General features: G+C 45.5%; 1 protein-coding gene across 1 annotated transcript in view; it reads left to right on the plus strand.

Moving 5' to 3' along the window:
* The window catches only part of LOC126356015 (serine/threonine-protein kinase meng-po), a 159,423-nt gene that overhangs the window by 131,848 nt on the left and 8,740 nt on the right, over positions 1-18,835 (plus strand). Inside the window, exon 4 of the mRNA XM_050006666.1 lies at positions 9,531-9,847. Coding sequence (XP_049862623.1) covers positions 9,531-9,847 — 317 coding nt within the window. The remainder of the gene's footprint in view (positions 1-9,530; positions 9,848-18,835) is intronic.

Here is an 18,835-nt window from a genome sequence, read left to right on the forward strand (position 1 = left end):
ATGGGTCAAACAACTGTATAAGCACGTAGTACTGGTCTCACAAAGTACACCCCACGTGGGTTGAACATAAAGAAAAGTTGCTATATTGAAAAATATTGTCAAGACGAGACTTTATAATCTCACGCACATTCGCATTTAAGATTGATGATCTTAGAGTTACTGATCAACACGTGGTTCCACTTTACTCACAAAGTAATGACAAAGCAACTACCGGAATATATTCTGAACTTCACACTCGAATTACGCTGCGTTGCAATTTAAGATAACATTAGATATTTTAGAGCTAAACCTGAAATAAATGTGATTAAATTTTCATTTAGGCTAAACTTAAGACATCCATTGTCCTACGGACTTAGCAGACACGCGCTTAGCCGGAGATCTTACCACTTCAGACGCTCGCCACGGACAGACTGACCTGGGCTCCTACCAAGGGTGCTTCCCAAATACAAACGGAAGTGACCAGAGAGGCAGCTCCCTATGCCAACATGACAAGGGACGGACAGGACAATACTAAGGATAGAAACCTCTTTGCTTTTAGAAAGCGTAGCTACCTGTTCTGACGTTGGTCCTAGTGTTCTCTAGCAGACAGGCTTGTCTGCTACCATCCAGCATGCAACTAGAAATATATTTGCTCATTCATTCTTTCATAGAGAAGGGAAGGGGGATGACAGTATCTTATTATATACTGTATATAAAAGAAAGCGGATGTAGGTTCCGTATGAGACTGCGTGACATGAACTACATATATGAATTACATATAAACTGTGTTTTAAAGTGTAGTAGTGTGACAGATCGTTCTTGTTCATGTGTAAAAGTAACACGTTCCACTACTCAGTCTCCTCCCAGATAGTCAGAAACGCCACAGTAAATTTAGAAGAGGAATTTATGCAGTAAATGGCAACAGATTTAAGAAATGAACATGAAAGGAATCCAACAGAGACCTTTCAACAGGGTCTACCCATTAAGTAGGCTAAAACTTGCAATCATATTTTATCCGACAAAAAACAACGCTCATTGACTCGTCCGACAAGAGGTATCGTTACTGGAACTCAAAAGCGATTTACTGGTTTTTCCTCTTTCACCGCTGCTGGTGCTTTACGTTCACTTGCGCTGGCGGGCAGCAACGACGATCTCTGGCGCACGCGCTGTTCGTCTTCCGTGGTGTATAAAAGGACCACAGCTTCACGGCTTGAATCGTCTGATCGCCTCCTTCCTCTCTCAACGCCCTTCCTATGTTAACGTCCACCACACCGATTCCTATACCTTCTACCACTCCGCAGGTGCGCCCCAACCCAAGGTTCTGTCCTCTCCTCTCTTCTCTACCTTCTATATACTGGACATGCCGTCGCCATGCCAATGATACTGCCTTCCTTGCCCTCGCCCCCACCCTTCAACACTCTCAACGCCTTCTCCAATCCCATCTTGACCTCCTCACTGCTTGGTGCAGCCAGGGCTGCTCAAGGTCAATCCTTCGAGGCAATCATTATAGGCCCCATCACCCCTTCCTTCCATCTCCTGGGTTTTTACATCTACGGCTGTCCCATTGCTCTCACCCCACCCTTAAATACCTTGGCGTCACCCTCGACCGCCACCTATCCTGGAACTCCGCCCCCCCCCCCCCCCCGCCCCCATCTCCAGATAGTCCAAGCCAAGACACAAACCCATCTTTGCCTCCTCAAACTCCTTTTCTGACGAACATGGGGTCTGGACCCCTCCACTATACTCGTCCGTCCCATCCTTTGCTATGCCCACCTCGCCTAGATCTCTGACCCTCCCACCTATTATAAGGCCCTTCAAATCCTTCAATGCCTTGCACTCCATCTCACCTATCACATTGGTCTCCCATCCCCCACGTGGATCCTTTATGACCTAATTCCTTTCCCACAACTCCTCCTTTTCCTTGAACTGATATGGATCCTTTACACCTCCCACAAGCTTGATCCTCCCCACCTGCTTGTCTCTCTCATCCTCTCCCACCCTAATATGCTGCCGCGCCTGTACTCTCGCATCCCACCTGCTGTTCATCTCCACACTCTCCACACCCTTGTCCAAGGTGGCTTCTGTCGAATTCCCCGTCCTGATGATGCCCTCGTTCCTTCCATATACTCCTCCTATCAGCTCTAATCCTCCCCTTCCTTTCCTTCCTTCCCCCTTTTCCTCCAGGGCTCCCTCTCCCCTTCCTCACCTTCCTTTCACCCTCCCCCTCCTCTCTCCCAGTTCTCCCACTCCCTCCCCCCTCCCCCCTCCCCAGGCTTATACACCTGACCCTACCCTCTTCCCTTCCCTCACCCTTCCTTTCTCCCAGTGGCTTCTTACTTCCCCCTGCCCATCCCCTGCACCCAGTGGCAGCCCCCCCCCCCCCCACCCCCACTCATCAGTGTGTTCAGTGTGACGAAGATCGTCACCATTGTGCTACAGTGTTCTCTTCATCTATGTGCATAAGTTTTTTCTTTGGTGTGCTCCTTCGTTCGTGTGTAAAACTGTTTGTCTACGTTTGTGTGCACTTTTGAACTTGTTTGTAAGACCAGTGCCTTTATTTTATTTCTTATATTTCTCACCTGTTTCTTACCATTCGTGTATGTATGTTTTCCTCTCTTCATGTTTACTCTCTGTTCTTCTTTTGGCCGAAGAGTGCCATATGTAGGCCCCTGCCAGCCTGCCTCGCATGAGGCAAGAAATTACAATAAAGAAAAAAACTGTTTGAATCAGTTTTGTCCCTGATCTTGTACATTCTGTATACATCAAATCTGCTATGCACACTAAAAGTCCAACTGTCAATATATGTAGACGACATGGCTTTATACTCAAACAGTCGTGCCACACATATCGTGAAGCGTAGATCACAACAGGCCATCAGTTGTCTCATAGAATGGGTTACGAAATGGAGACTAACGCTTAACGTGCCAAAAAACAAGCAGCCGCTTTCAAGCGGAGGAGAGCAATTGAAGCACTACTACCTGTTCGGCTCAGAGGGACACTCATTACCTCAGGCACAACGGCTCGCTCATGCGGCGAGAACATATCTGCGAGAAGAACTGTAAAGCACAGGAGGCCTCTGCCCTGTGCTCAGCCTAAGGTAGACTCTACCACCAACGACCGGCCTCGCTATTTTCAAGATCCTCATTCAACTGCACCTGGAGTACGAAGTAACTGTGTGAGGAAATGCGGCAGACAGCCATATCAACAAGCGACAAAGACTCCAGAACAGATCCCTACGTATGGCTCTGCATTAACTGAAAGATTACCCCAGCCAACAGCTACAGTATCTACCCTCACTGGAGAGCAATCTCTTCGAGAACGATTCCAAGAAACAGGAAGGCCGTTTTATGCCAGAAACGAAATTGCCACAAATGGCAACATTCGTGCTCTGGGACAACAACTGCACTGGAGATGTGTACTCGGATGGCTTGACCTGTGGCAGCGATGACATTCGTCCGCCACACATGGCAGGCCCAAAGAATAGCAAGAGTAGTAACAAGCTCATGCAAGACCCAATCAGTTAGGACAAACGCAAGACTCTTCCCAGTTTACGTTGAACAATCACAAAAGTCGCGATAAAAAATACTAACTATAAACGTCGACTGCAGAAAAAGCACAACGTGCTCGCATTACATTACCAACGGGATGAGATGGGAGCCCTCAAGGAACAAGGGACAGAAAGGTATGGTTCAATTCCGGCAACCTAAGCAACCAGCATTCTCACCTGACGATGGCGGCCTGGTGGACCTCGGAAATATTGTGTCTGGATGACTGGATGATCCAGCTGCCGTCTTGACAACAGTATCATCAGACTAGATTGACTGGTCGTGGCTGCACCACCCCGTTGTCTTCCACAGATCTGACAGTACCAGGCGATGAAAATGAAAGAAGCTTGCCTCAGTTTCTGAGCGCAGTAAATGTCAACAGGGCGAGTTCTGCTTTCAGGGCGTCCCTGGATTGTTTGGACACAGGGAAAGGTCGAGTATATCACAACGCTAACAATATAGAAATAAGTAGTACCAAAATTATTGATATATTCCGAAATTAGAACAAAGAAAACTATTTATTCGAGGTCCCCCTTCACTATCGTTATGTGATGACAATAGGTACAGAACACTTGCATTGAAGCTAGTTAGTTAGATCAAAGTGGAGGAAGAGTACTGAATCATAGAGAAATCAAGAGGACAAAGAGGAAGATTCCAGTGAATTTTAACCCCGTAGGTGTCGTTGGATTGCCGTAGTGGCGCGAAACGCTTGCACTGTTGCTTATGGATGACATATTGTCACGAGAAATTCCGCAGTTGTTCAATTTTTTTAAAAAATATTTATAACTGTCTCAGCTGCAAACAGTCACACTTGTTAATTAGTTTCCGTCACATGCAATTGTCATCTTCAGATCTGATTAATCACGAGTTGTGAAAAGGAAAATTTTTTTATTAAGAAAACATAGTCAAAGCAGTAAAACAGAGGTTACAGTAGAGTAGTACGCATGTGCCGACATTCCATGACATCCAGTATTTTACCAAAGCTACTATGCATTGTATCCGTAGTGTACGGAGAGTCAGATTGTCCATGTGGTCCTTTTCGGGTGTTTTCCGTCTATTGCCTGGACCCACTCGTTCAGGCTACTGTGAACATGAACCGGCGCGTTTTTTCTAATATCCCAAGTCAGGAAGTTTTGACCTCTCTCCGATTTACTCATGCCGTGTTGACACATATATTCCTCGTTGGAGGAACACTCAGTCGTCCTATTGTACCTCGACTGGCCCAGTACGACACCGTGTCATTCCCAATCTGAAATGCCTGGGACCGTTTGAAACAGTGAGTGGAACAACTATCAAGTTGCTTTCACTTTAGTAGCTTCATGGCATGTGTGGCGTCATCCGGATATGGCGTACCCCAAATAACTTGTAGAGTCTTTCTCTTCGCCGAAATGAGGCCATTATTAAGACTAAGACTACAGGTATTGTTACACGGGTTTGAGATGATACCTCCAGCGAGAAATTGAATTATTTTTCCCGTTTGCTTATAAAGTCTGAGGAAACAAAACAGTTGTGAGTATTCTTCAGCTGTAAGATCGTTACCAGATAGTGGCCACAAGTGCAGTCAACAGCTGGGAAGAATGTGCGCGGCGGCAAATTCGGCTGCGAGTGTGGTGACGTGGTCCAGACAAAACAATAAACGCTGTTCTAAAATCATTTTCAACAGGAAGGGGTTCGAGCGACGTAAATATACTGGATCGTGTAGCCGCTGTACTGCACTGATACACCCGAAACAGTATCAATCACATTCTCCACTTGTTTGTACATAACATTAATACTCGTACTTTGCAAACAGCTACCGAAACGTGTGTTTTCGATGGGATATACATTTCGTTTCATCCAGTTAAATCATCGCCAAAGGCAGGAGTAATTCGTCCGATTATTGTTTTTGATACAGATGTGATGCCTACATACGTTTTACATTTTAACAGAATTTTCCGCTTTGACACTGGTGCTTTAGATGAAATGAAATGATCGTATGGCATTTATTGGCCGGAATATCCCCCTCGGGGTTCGGCCGCCGTTATTGCAAGTCTTTTTATAGTTGACGCCACTTCAGCGATTTGCGTTTTAATGATGATGAAGATGATGATGATAAAGGACACACAACACTCACTCCCCTGGCGGGAATCGAACCCGGGCCCCTTTGCGTGGTAGGCGGTAACGCTATCGATGCGCTACGGAGGCGGACGGTGCTTTAGATAAAAAATAAAGAGAGAGGTCATAAAAGGTGAACAGTGAAGTAAAGGGTGCCCCTTAAAGCACGCAACGTTTCAGCGCGTAATAACAAACAACTTTATTGGTGGAATTAAGTAATTTACGTATTATTGCAGTGTATATCAGTGGTCATGTACGAAATATGGTATTACTATCAACGCCTGTAGCTGAGTGGTCAGCACGGTTTCGATTCCAGTTACTGGTGGCAATATTGGTACGGGGCGCACTTAGGGACTGTTGATATATTTTTAATATTGGAAGTCCGATATATCGATGTTTGAAAAAGTACCCTTATCTGTGCTCGATATATCGAAAAAGTAACGATATATCTACGGGAAAAACATCGACGGATCGGCCAATAAAAATATCGGTTCAACATTGTAAATATACTGTCAGTTTTAGAGCCGTATATTTAAGCACTGATTTATTATTAGATATTCTGTACGTCATCAAGCTAATAGCATGTTTATCCCACTTACAGGAAGAATTGGAGCGAAAACAATGAAATTTCACGCTTGGCTATAGCCACATTGCTAACAATGGTAACTGCATGTAAATGGCACAATAAAAGGTGTCCCATGGATCCGTCCTTAGGTTTCTTCAAATATCGGATTTGTCCGAAACACTTAATGTCGACTTCCCTATTCTTCCATTTCTGCAAACGCTAGCGAACTAGCAGCTGTGGCGTCAAACTTACGTAGTGAAGTTAAACGTTGCAGTTTCTACTAGTAGCACCGAGCGCAGATTACGTCACTATTTTCTCTCACACGTCCTCGCCCACTGGAAAGGCCGGTCTTGTCATTTAGAGTTTTGTTCATCATTTTCATCAACTGTTTCTGAAGAATTCCGATGTGAAGAAACAGCTCACTAGTTACGTTAAAAATTGTTCTCTTGGTTCACGCAACTGGTGTGCTGTTTCTTTGCATTGAAAATCTTGTTATTCCATTCACACCGCCACCAGTAGTGCTGGCTCTGACCACTATGGGACTAAACATCTGAGGTCATCAGTCCCCTAGAACTTAGAACTACTTAAACCTAACTAAACTAAGGACATCAAATGTTCAAATGTGTGAGAAATCTTATGGGACTTAAATGCTAAGGTCATCAGTCCCTAAGCTTACGCACTACTTAACCTAAATTATCCTAAGGACAAACACACACACACACCCGTGCCGGAGGGAGGACTCGAACCTCCGCCTGGACCAGCCGCACAGTCCGTGACTGCAGCGCCTGAGACCGCTCGGCTAATTCGCGCGAATCTAAGGACATCACACACATCCACGCCCGAGGCAGGAATCGAACCTGTGACCGTAGCAGTTGTGCGGTTCCGGACTGAAGCGCCTAGAACCGCTCGGCCACCACTGCAGGCTGTTTCTGTGCTCTAAATTTCGCAATTTTGCTTCTTCTCGACATCATTCAACAGTAAAATGCGTCTTATCAGTGGCTATCATCGGTTTTGATGAAACTGTTGCTTGTTCATTGTTTGGAAAACACCAAAAGGGCACGTGCTCTCGGAGTTTTTCGTGAGTACTTTTCGCTTAAGCTCTTGTGTAAGTTGGATTTTATAGGCACAAAGGTGCAGATCGTCTTTGAGAATTTGTTGCACGCTGGTTTTGGGAATATCCAATCGTGAATGTCGGCGAACAGATTACACTGGACTTACAGAAACTATCAGCCACGACGACGATGATTCCCGTACAACAACTGACACGAGGACACCCCAAGGATTCAATGGCCACAACCGAACCGGTTTTACTAATTTAGCGGTCGGTTTCATCACATTCAACTTGCAAGCTGTGACCTGGTCGCGAATCGAACAGTGACCCGAAAATGTAGAATAAATTTCTTTTATTTCACGCCTGTTGTCACAAGTGCTATGTCTGGCCTACGACATCGTCAAAGGCTCCTTAAATTGAAGTAGCAAATCAGTACCGAGACCTGGAGATGTCACTGCTGACCGAAACTGGTGGTCTGAGGGCCTACAAGTTTGTGACCGCAGAGGTGAAATAAAATAAGTTTATTCTACATTCATGCTCATAAATTAAGGATAATGCTGATACATGGTGAAACAACGCTCTGGTGGGCGGTTTGCGTGCTTAAATCACATCGGGGTATGACCATGCCGTGCATTTGACATGCAGTCGTCGCACGGTGGCGCGGGCAGCAGTCCACATACGCAGAGGTGTGTTGGTGCATGTCAGACTACGGTGCAGCGAGTAAGTGTGCAAATGTTTTCATACGCGCTAATGGTGACTGTGTGTTGAAAATAGCTCAAAGAACACATATTGATGACGTTATGAGGGGTAGAATACTAGGGCGACTGGAGGCTGGTCAAACTCAGTAGGTTGTAGCACGGGCTCTCCGTGTGCCACAAAGTGTGATCTTACGATTATGGCAACGATTTTAGCAGACAGGAAACGTGTCCAGGCGCTACAGTATGGGACGTCCATAGTGTACAACACCACAAGAAGACCGATATCTCACCATCAGTGCCTGCAGACGGCCACGGAGTACAGCAGGTAGCTTTGCTCAGGACCTTACCGCAGCCACTAGAACAGTTGTCTCCAGACACACAGTCTACAGACGACTGAACAGATATGGTTCATTCTCCTGGAGACCTGCAAGGTGCATACCACTGACCCCTGGTCAAGAACGCAGTACCTGGTCATTGGAACAGTGGTCGCAGGTTATGTTCACGGACGAGTCCAGGTATAGTCTGAATAGTGATTCTCACCGAGTTTTGAACCAGGAACCAGATACCAACAGCTTAATGCCCTTGAAAGGGACCTGTATGGAGGTCGTGGCTTCATTGTGTGGGGTGGGTTTCTGACTGGTACACGTACACCCCTGCATCTCTTTGACAGAGGGACTGTAACAGGTCAGATGTGTCGGGACGTCATTTTGCACCAGTATGTCCACCTTTTCAGGGGTGCAGTGGGTCCCACCTTCCTCCTGATGGATAATAAGGCACGGCCCTACCGAGCTGCCATGGTGTAGGAGTACCTTGAAACAGAAGATATCAGGCGAATGGAGTGGCCTGCCTGTTCTCCAGACCTAAGCCCCATCGAGCACGTCTGGTATGCTCTCGGTCGACGTATCGCTGCCTTCAAACCCCTAGGCACTTCAGGAGCTCCGACAGGCACTGGTGCAAGAATTGGAGGCTATACCCCAGCAGCTGCTCGACCACCTGATCCAGAGTATGCCAATCTATTGTGCGGTCTGTGTAAGTGTGCATGGTGATCATATTCCATACTGATGTCGGGGTACAGGCGAAGGAAACAGTGCCGTTTTGTAGAACATGTGTTTCGGGACGGTTTTCTCAACTTACCATTAATACTGTGGACTTAGAGATCTGTGTCGTGTGTGTTCCCTAAGTGCCGATGCTATTAGCACCAGTTTTGTGTAGTGCCACGTTATGTGGCACCACATTCTGCAATTATCCTTAATTTATGAGCATGAGTGAACATTTTCGGGTCACTGTGCCACTCGCGACCATGTCGCAGCTTGTAGAACTAGTGCCATGTCTGGCATACGACAGAGTCAAAAGGTATATTAGCCAGGTGTACCAGTTTCTTCAGTGTATGTTAACAGACGGCAGTGAGGCACAGTGTCAGACGTTTTATGGAAATCTAGAAATAAGGAATCTGATGCTCTTCTTCCCTTCATCCCCGATCCACACATCAGCTCCCTCATGCAGTCTTGTGAGTTGCCTCCTGTACTACAGACTCTATCGCAGTAAGCACCGGAAATTCCAGCACGTTCGGTACACTGAAGCTGCCGCCTTTGCCGCAGGTGAAGCTGTGTGACTTCGGGTCTGCGCGGCGCGAGGGCTCGCTGGTGTCGCGGGCGCGCTGCACGTGGCAGTGGTGCCAACCGCCCGAGGTGTGCGCGGTGCTGAGCCGCGAGCGCTACCACTGCCGCACGGCGGGCGACGCGTGGCAGCTGGCCGTGCTCGTGGTGGTATGCCTGGCCGCGTCGCCGCCGTGGCAGGCGGCCGACCACATCTCGGACGCCGACTACGCCGCCTTCTCGCGCTGGCAGCGCCGCCGCTCGACGCGCCTGCCGCCGCTCTTCCGCCGCTTCACGCCGCGGTTCCTCAGGCTGCTCAGGTACGATAAATAACACCAACAACCTTCCTCGGCTATTACTGACAGCGTCAGGAGCAAACTACTAACGACTGCTTAATTTCACTGTATCACGTCCACAGTTAATATTCGAACTAGAGGTACATGAAGAAAACTCCAGAATGAGATTTTCACTCTGCAGCGGAGTGTGCGCTGATATGAAACTTCCTGGCAGATTAAAACTGTGTGCCGGACCGAGACTCGAACTCGGGACCTTTGCCTTTCGCGGGCAAGTGCTCTACCAACTGACCAACCCAAGCACGACTCACGCCCCCTCCCCAAGCTTTACTTCTGCCACTACCTTGTCTCCTATCTTCCAAACTTTATAGAAGCTCTGCTGCGAACCTTGCAGAACTAGCACTCCTGAAAAAAAAGGTCCCGAGTTCGAGTCTCGGTCTGGCCCACAGTGTTAATCTGCCAGGAAGTTTCATATCAGCGTACACTCCGCTGCAGAATTAAAATCTCATTCTGGAAACATGCCCCAGGCTGTGGCTAAGCCATGTCTCCGCATTATCCTTTCTTTCAGGAGTGCTAGTTCTGCAAGGTTCGCAGGAGAGCTTCTGTAAAGTTTGGAAGCTCGGAGACGAGCTACTGGCAGAAGTAAAGCTGTGGGGACGGGTCGTGCTTCGGTGGTTCAGTTGGTAGAGCACTTGCCCGCGAAAGGCAAAGGTCCCGAGTTCGAGTCTCGGTCCAGCACACAGTTTTAATCTGCCAGACAGTTTCATAAATAAAACTATCTGCTGTAGGATAAGCAACGAAATTTAAAAAGAACTTCGTAGTATGAGTCAACTTATCACTATGACGTTGCATCTACCTCTGGCCTCATTCGGTTAGGAAGAGTGTCATAAAGCCGTAGCATCCTCTCCTGACGCAATTTGACCCACTACTGTTGCAACCCGTCGTTGGTATCCTGGAGACTGGCTCTGGGGTGGAGTTGATATCTGAGCTGGTGTAACCAATGCTACACTACTGGCCATTAAAATTGCTACACCACGATGATGACGTGCTACAGACGCGAAATTTAAACGACAGGAGGAAGATGCTGTGACATGCAAATGATTACCGTTTCAGAGCATTCACACAAGGTTGGCAACGGTGGCGACACCTACAACGTGCTGACATAAGGAAAGTTTCCAACTGATTTCTCATACACAAACAGCAGTTGACCGGCATTGCCTGGTGAAATGTTGTTGTGATGCCCCGTGGAAGAAGGAGAAATGCGTACTATCACGTTTCCGACTTTGATAAAGGTCGGATTGTAGCCTATCGCGATTACGGTTTATCGTATCGCGACATTGCTGCTCACGTTGGTCGAGATGCAATGACTGCTAGCAGAATATGGAATCGGTAGGTTCAGAAGGGTAATACGGAACGCCGTGCTGGAACCCAGTGACCACGTATCACTAGCAGTCGAGATGACAGACATCTTATCCTCATGGCTGGAACGAATCGTGCAGCCACGTCTCGATCCCTGAGTCAACAGATGGGGACGTTTTCAAGACAACAACCATCTGCACGAACAAATCGACGACGTTTGCAGCGGCACGGACTATCAGCTCATAGACCATGGCTGCGGTTACCCTTGACGCTGCATCACAGACAGGAGCGCCTGCGATGGTGTACTCAAAGACGAACCTGGGTGCACGAATAGAAAAACGTAATTTTTTCGCATGAATCCAGGTTCTATTTACGGCATCATGATGGTCGCATCCGTTTTTGGGGACATCGTGGTGAACCTACATTGGAAGCGTGTATTTGTCATCGCCATACTGGCGTATCACCTGGCGTGATGGTATGGGGTGCCATTGGTTACACGTCTCGGTTACCTCTTGTTCGCATTGACGCACTTTGAACAGCGGACGTTTCATTTCAGATGTGGTACGACCCGTGGCTCTACCGTTCATTCAATCCTTGCAAATCCTTGCAAAGCAGGATATTGCAGGGCCGCATGTTGTAGGTCCTGTACGGGCCTTCCTGGATACAGAAAATGTTCGACTGCTGCCCTGGCTAGCACATTCTCCAGATCTCTCACCAATTGAAAACGTCTGGTCAATGGTGGCCGAGCAACTGGCTCGTCACAATACGCCAGTCACTACTCTTGATGAACTGTGGTATCGTGTTGAAGCCGCATGGGCAGCTGTACCTGTACACGCCATCCAAGCTCTGTTTGACTCAATGCCCTGGATTATCAAGGCCGTTATTACGGCCAGAGGTGGTCGTTCTGGGTACTGGTTTCTCAGGATCTATGCACCCAAATTGCGTGAAAATGTAATCACACGTCAGTTCTAGTATAATATATTTGTCCAATGAATAACCGTTTATCATCTGCATTTCTTCTTGGTGTAGCAATTTTAATGGCCAGTAGTGTATATTGGTCACAGGACTCGGCATTCTACAGGCAAAAGAATTACCTCGAAAACACACAGACACTTTGGAATGTTGTTTAGATATTATTGAATGAATGCAAGACTGAGGAACGGATGCTTAACTGGAGTTATCGTGTAGCGTGTTGTAAATGCAAGCGGTGTACTTACTCTGTGTTATTGTTAACAAAATCTTTATACGAATTGATTTGGCAGTGCAAGTCCCAATACCAGTAACGAAATACAGTCACTGCAAAATTCATTCAACACCTTAGGCACTAAATCCTCTGGCCATGTTCAAAACTGATAACTTTGGTTCCTGTGCACATAACAAATAAATTAAATTATCTTACCTCTAAAGCAGCAACAGAGGAACGCGATATATTGTCGTCTCTCATGAAAAAAATAAAAATATGCCAGCTACAGGCTGAGCAGTGTACAATGCTGGCCGTAATACTTTCAAATGTACATGAAATGCTTTTGGCTGATAAATGGAACATTTAAGAACCGTCATTGAAAACTATATGACCTGGACAGGAAGTTGGTACTGATTGTAGGGAATTACTAACACTGACTTTTTAGTGAAACTGTATTCCAGGTTAGACTTGACTTTGAAACAAGAGATAGTCAGAGGAAGAAAGAAAAGAAACCAGCTGCTGTCAGAGACCGTTTAGAAGTATATCCATAAAAGCTTTATGTTACCTACCATTTGCAACAAACCGCACAGTTTGACCTAGCATAGTTCCTTAGAAATAAATGTTTGTAATCAGAGAAAGACCTTGTGCTCACGCTGCGTACAGTGTGTGTCAAAAGGTATGTTATAAGGCGAGGTGGTAGGTAGATGGGTACAATGTGAGCATATTGTGCTAATTAACTTGCGTTCGAAAACGCTTCATATGCGTGTTTAATTCACATAAATAAATTGCTCAATATTATAGCCACTAACTTTGATACATTTTCTGTATCGCCCGATGATGCCTTGCCAAACCCATGCTCCTGCTATGTCACGGACGACTCCAGCTGACACTTGAATTCGTGCCACAAGATCTTGTGGGGTCTCCTTTCGTGTAGCTTACACCATGGTTGTAATGTACGTCCAAAAGTGGAAATCCAATTGTGTCAGGCCTGGTGAGCGATGGTGCCAGGCTATTGGGTTTTCACGTCCAATCCACGTGTTGCCAAAGGTGTGGCCACATACCATGCTATCGAAGTGTGCTGGAAGGCCATTCTTGTGGAACCGCATGGCACGAACAATGTCCAAAAGCACCGCGAACAACTACCCACATGTGATCTATCACAGAAATATAAGGTAATTGGGGCCGTCACCATTCACAGGTATGAGGTACGAACCTTTGACGTGATCATCAGTGAGATCTGTCCACACATCGAGAGCAAAGCGATGTTGGTGGTCTTGGATACGCAGCCCATGAGGAATTTCATAAGCTGTCCGTTTCACGTAGACGCTTCTCTAGTCCAGCAAACATGACGTAGGTTGTGTGATGCCTGTTGGAATAGCCTTCCTCATAGAGCCGGTAAGTTTCTCTCGCATTGCTTTGGGCTCCCCGCACTCTGCAGCCGCCATTGTTCATTCTCGTTTTACCGTAGTCATACAAATGACAGAAAACTACGTACAGTATGAAACTACGGAACACAATACAGTACTATACACTAGTGTTGTCTGCGGAAGACTGTGGAGTGGTGTGTATGTCATGTAACAAGTGAAGTAGTATCACTGTTAAACAAACCGACCAACAGCGCACACAGTATTCCCTCTGCTCCTTTTCTGTGTTGGTTGTTTATCCACAGGTCCATTTCAGGTGCCCTAGCACGTTAACAGTCACAGAGGGATTGCAATTGATATTATCTCCTTTACTCCTTGCCTAGATTGTGTGGTCTTAACTGTCTACATTCTACTCTATATTTCAGAGACGCTAACACATAAACGAAGCATTATTAACATATTTTTATTAGCAAAACATCCTGACATGGTACCTATCTACCAACTACCATACCTTGTAACATACCTACTGACGCACTCTGCATTAACCACATACTGCACATACTACCCATACTGTCGCAAGCCAGAATCCATCGTAACACTACGAAAATATATATGTGACTTATGCACTAATGATAAATTTAAAAATCTTCTAAATCTAGTTTATGGACTTAAAAAGCTATTTGAAATGGTATACAGTTTCCTATATTTGTGTTTAACCTGTAAAGTATTTAATGACAATGATGTTATATGTTGATAATTATTACTTTGTATCCGTCTAACTACCACTCAAACTACCGTATGTTACGTCCCATACTGGTTTCGCCTTTATTATTTGCAAGGAATCTTTAGTCACCTGTGTTTCTAATATTTTGTTTTACGAACTGGGCGTTATATGTGGTGATTATAAACATTTCTGGTTATTTCTATTTCCCAGTGACTTATTTTAATACTTTAAATTTCTACTTATAAATTTCGTAGGTGCTGCTCTATACGAATTCTTTATACGATTTTGCTGCTGTTTTTCTTTTTCTTGTTGCCATAGTATGATTAGGGGTATGAATGTATACTGTTTTTCATTTCTCGTATTACCTTTATCAGATGGCCTGCGTTGATATGTGTCTGGTTGTTTATACCCTGTTTGTTCTGTGCAACAGGGTTCTAGATATGACAGTGTTCGTGCATTAGTATAAGACATTTGTTGTAGAGGTCTTAAATTGACATTATGATGGTTTTGCATTTTAAGCGCTCTGAAAATGTGGACAGGTTTGTTTCATAATTCCAACAGCTGAAGTGTTCTTTGTAACATATTTTGAAATGCCTGATGTCATGCCTATGTATACTGCATCGTAATTTTGACATTCATACTTGTATATTACTGATCCCTGAAATTTGCTTCTACTGAGTGGTGGTTAGTCCAAGTTACCTTTGGTGTTTACACAGTTTTATATGCCATATGGAGGCCCCATTTTTCTAGTATGTTTGGTACTTGTTTGTTACTTAATACGTGTAAGTTATAGTGTACATTATTTCATGAAAAAAATAAAAACATGCCAACTACAGGCTCAGCAGTGTACAATGCGTGGAAGTTATAGTGTACAATGCTTGTCATTGTAAACACATCACTTATTGGAAGTGTAAACAAACCAGTCTACTTTTTCTGAGTGCTTAAAATGCCTTAACTATCATCCTATCAGCTTAGAACAAGACATGAAAATCGTCAAGATAAATAAACACGATAAATGCCTTACACCAGTGCAGGTAACGATAAGGCCGTTGGTGAGAAAAACAGGTGATAAATGACCAGACACATATCAATACAAACGTTCTGCTAAACTTAATAAATGATATGAAAAAAGTATTTTATCCACCATCAGCAGCAGCTGTATTTCTATTTCTTGAATTTATCAGCAATCAGGTGGACAAACTAAATTTTATTCCCTTTACCAATTTCAAGCATCTAGCGTCCTTTTGAAAAAGGGCGCTAGCTGCCTGAACCCGTTAACGGAAATAAAGTTTCTTTTGTGCAATTGGTTGCTGACTATTTCAGTAAATATGAAAACGTCTCCATTTATACACTTAATTTAACAGCATCTACGAAATTTATAAGTGTAGATCAAAAGCGTTAATACGTCAAAAATGCGAAAGTGTCAGTACTGTGTATAAGCTCAGTGTCCCATACGCAAAGAAGTAGTAAAAATACACGATTATGTATATACCTGGGTTGGATAAAAAGTAGTGTACGTGACATGGCACGCCCTCCGTCTGTAGCTGACAGCAGATCAGTTGAAGTGGTACAATGAGCGGCAAGGGCTGTGTTGTGAGGTAGTTGCTGGCTGTACTGTAAAAGCGCAGAAGACCCTAACAGTATGTTCAGGAAACACGATCAAAGTCCGTAGGCAAAAACTGAAGTGGCACATGGTCGGAGCGCACAACAACGCTCCCTTCTGCCACTGCATCCCATGACCCTTATTGGCAGCGCACGATTCCACAGGGCTAACTCCGTGCAGAAGCTCTTGGGTATGTCGGGGTGGGAGGTACTGGAACATCCACCGTATTCATACGTTAGAAGGCTGTGCGATTTCGACCTATTCACCGTAATGAGGGAATCTCTCGTAAAAAGCGCTACAGTACATCTACGTCTAGCTGCTCGCAGATACTCAGCAAAGCACCTTACGATGCGTGGCGGAGGGTACTGCTTATCATTTCCTCTCCTGTTCAAATCGCAAATAGAGCGAGGGATAAACGACTGTCTATGCGCTCCGCATGAGCCCTAATGTCTCGTATCTTATCTTCGTGGTGGTTGCGCGCCATGTATGTTGGCGACAGAATCGTTCTACAGTCAGCTTCAAATCCCGGTTCTCTAAATTTTCTCAACAGTGTTTCTCGAAAAAGACGTTGTCTTCCTTCCGGAGATTCCCATTTGTGTCTCGAAGCATCTCCATAACACTTGGGTGTTGTTCGAACCTACCGGTAACGAGTGTAGCTGCCCGCCTCTAAATTACTTTAACGTCTTCCTTCAAACCGACCTGTTACGGATCCCAAACACTGGAGCGGTATTCATGAATAAATCGCACTAGCGTCCTATACGCGGTCTTCTTAACAGATGAACCACTCTTTTCTAAAATTCTCCCAAGACAAGACGAGAGAATACATTATCCGTGTCCTAGGGCGGTTCTTGAGAGACATCGACACAGGTGGACAATTTCTGTGGGAGGGACGGGGGGAGGTGATGGACATGCTAGGCGATTATATTGAGGGCATGTAATATGGTGAACGTCTGTGAGTAACCGCCGTGTTGCCACTACTTTCTTCCAATCCAATATTTAGAACGACTGAAGATGCCTTGCAGATAATAAGGGCGAAACTGGTATGACAAGAAAATTCGTTTCATTCAACTGCACGAAGGTCACTCCAAAATAAAAGCACACTATTTTTTTTAAAATCCATCTTTCATTCTACTTGTTTGAAAGTTTTACAGTGTTTAGATACATCCTTTAGGAACGATATTTTCATTTCTCCACATAATTTCCATCCCTCTCAACTGCCTTACGCCATCTTGGAACCAGCGCCTGTACACCCGCACGGTAAAATTCTGGACCAACCTGTTGGAGCCACTGTTTGGCAGCGTGCACAAGGGAGTCATCATCTTCAAACCTTGTTCCGAGAAGAGAGTCTTTCAGTTTCCCAAAGAGATTACAGTCACATGGAGCCAGGTCAGGACTGGAAGGCGGGTGTTTCAGTGTTGTCCATCCGAGTTTTGTGATCGCTTCCGTGGTTTTTTGACTGACGTGTGGCCGTGCATTGTCGTGCAACAGCAAAACAACCTGCTTTTGCCGATGTGGTCGAACGCGACTCAGTCGAGGTTGAAGGTTCTTCAGTGTCGTCACACATTCATCAGAATTTATGGTGGTTCCACTTGGCATGATGTCCACAAGCAATAGTCCTTCGGAATCGAAAAACACCGTAGCCATAACTTTTCCAAGAGAAGGTGTGGTTTTGAATTTTTTTTTCTTGGGTGAATTTGAATGATGCCACTCCATTGATTGCCTCTTCGTCTCCGGTGAAAAATGATGGAGCCATGTTTCATCACCTGTCACAATTGGTTCAAATGGCTCTGAGCACTATGGGACTTAATTTCTGAGGTCATCAGTCCGCTAGAACTTAAAACTACTTAAAACTAACTAACCTAAGGACATCACACACGTCCATGCCCGAGGCAGGATTCGAACATGCGACCGTAGCGGTCGCGCGGTTCCAGAATGTAGCGCCTAGAACCGCTCCAAGAAATTCATCTCCACCATTCTCGTACTGTTCCAAAAGTTCGCTGCATACCGTTTTTCTTGTTTCTTTGTGAGCCAGTGTCAACATGCTGGGAACCCACTCAGTACAAACATTTTTAACGACAACTGTTTCAGTATTGTGCAAACACTTCATTCCCCTATCCCAACGTAGCGTGACAATTCGTTCACTGTGATGCGATACACCTTTTTCAACGTCTTGCGGATGTTTCCCACTATCTCGTTTTCACAGAACAGGAATTCTATGACAGCACATTGTTTCTGACGAACGTCAAGTGCAGCAGCCACCTTGAAGACATGCTGTGACGGCGCCACTCACGGGAACAGATTCAAGTAACAAGGAGACGGCACGACCGTGGGGTCGGGGATTTGTCCGAAATTTTGTGTGGTGAAAGAGGACCCGTAACACGTCACGTGGTTAAAATATTAGGACGCACTACCCTGAAAATCCCGGGAAAAGTCGATCCAAAGTTTCTTAGGTGCCTTATGAGTATAAAATGTTAGTCTATTACTGAGCCGCCCTCTGGCCTAGATGTTTAGGGCGCAACGGCCTTGCCGCAGTGGATACACCGGTTCCCGTGAGATCACCGAAGTTAAGCGCTGTGGGTCGTGGCCGGTACTTGGATGGGTAACCATCCAGCCGCCATGCGCTGTTGCCATAAAAAATGCCGGCACGGTAGCTCAGCGTGTTCGGTCAGAAGATTAGCTGCCCTCTGTAACAAAAAAACTGAGTTAATCGATCAACAACGAACTTAAACGGATGTCTTACGACGTCCGCCCCTAGCAGATTCAACGAACAAAAGCGAACAAA

The sequence above is a fragment of the Schistocerca gregaria genome, chromosome 3 (genome assembly GCF_023897955.1).
Source record: "Schistocerca gregaria isolate iqSchGreg1 chromosome 3, iqSchGreg1.2, whole genome shotgun sequence".
Classification (NCBI taxonomy): Eukaryota; Metazoa; Arthropoda; class Insecta; order Orthoptera; family Acrididae; genus Schistocerca; species Schistocerca gregaria.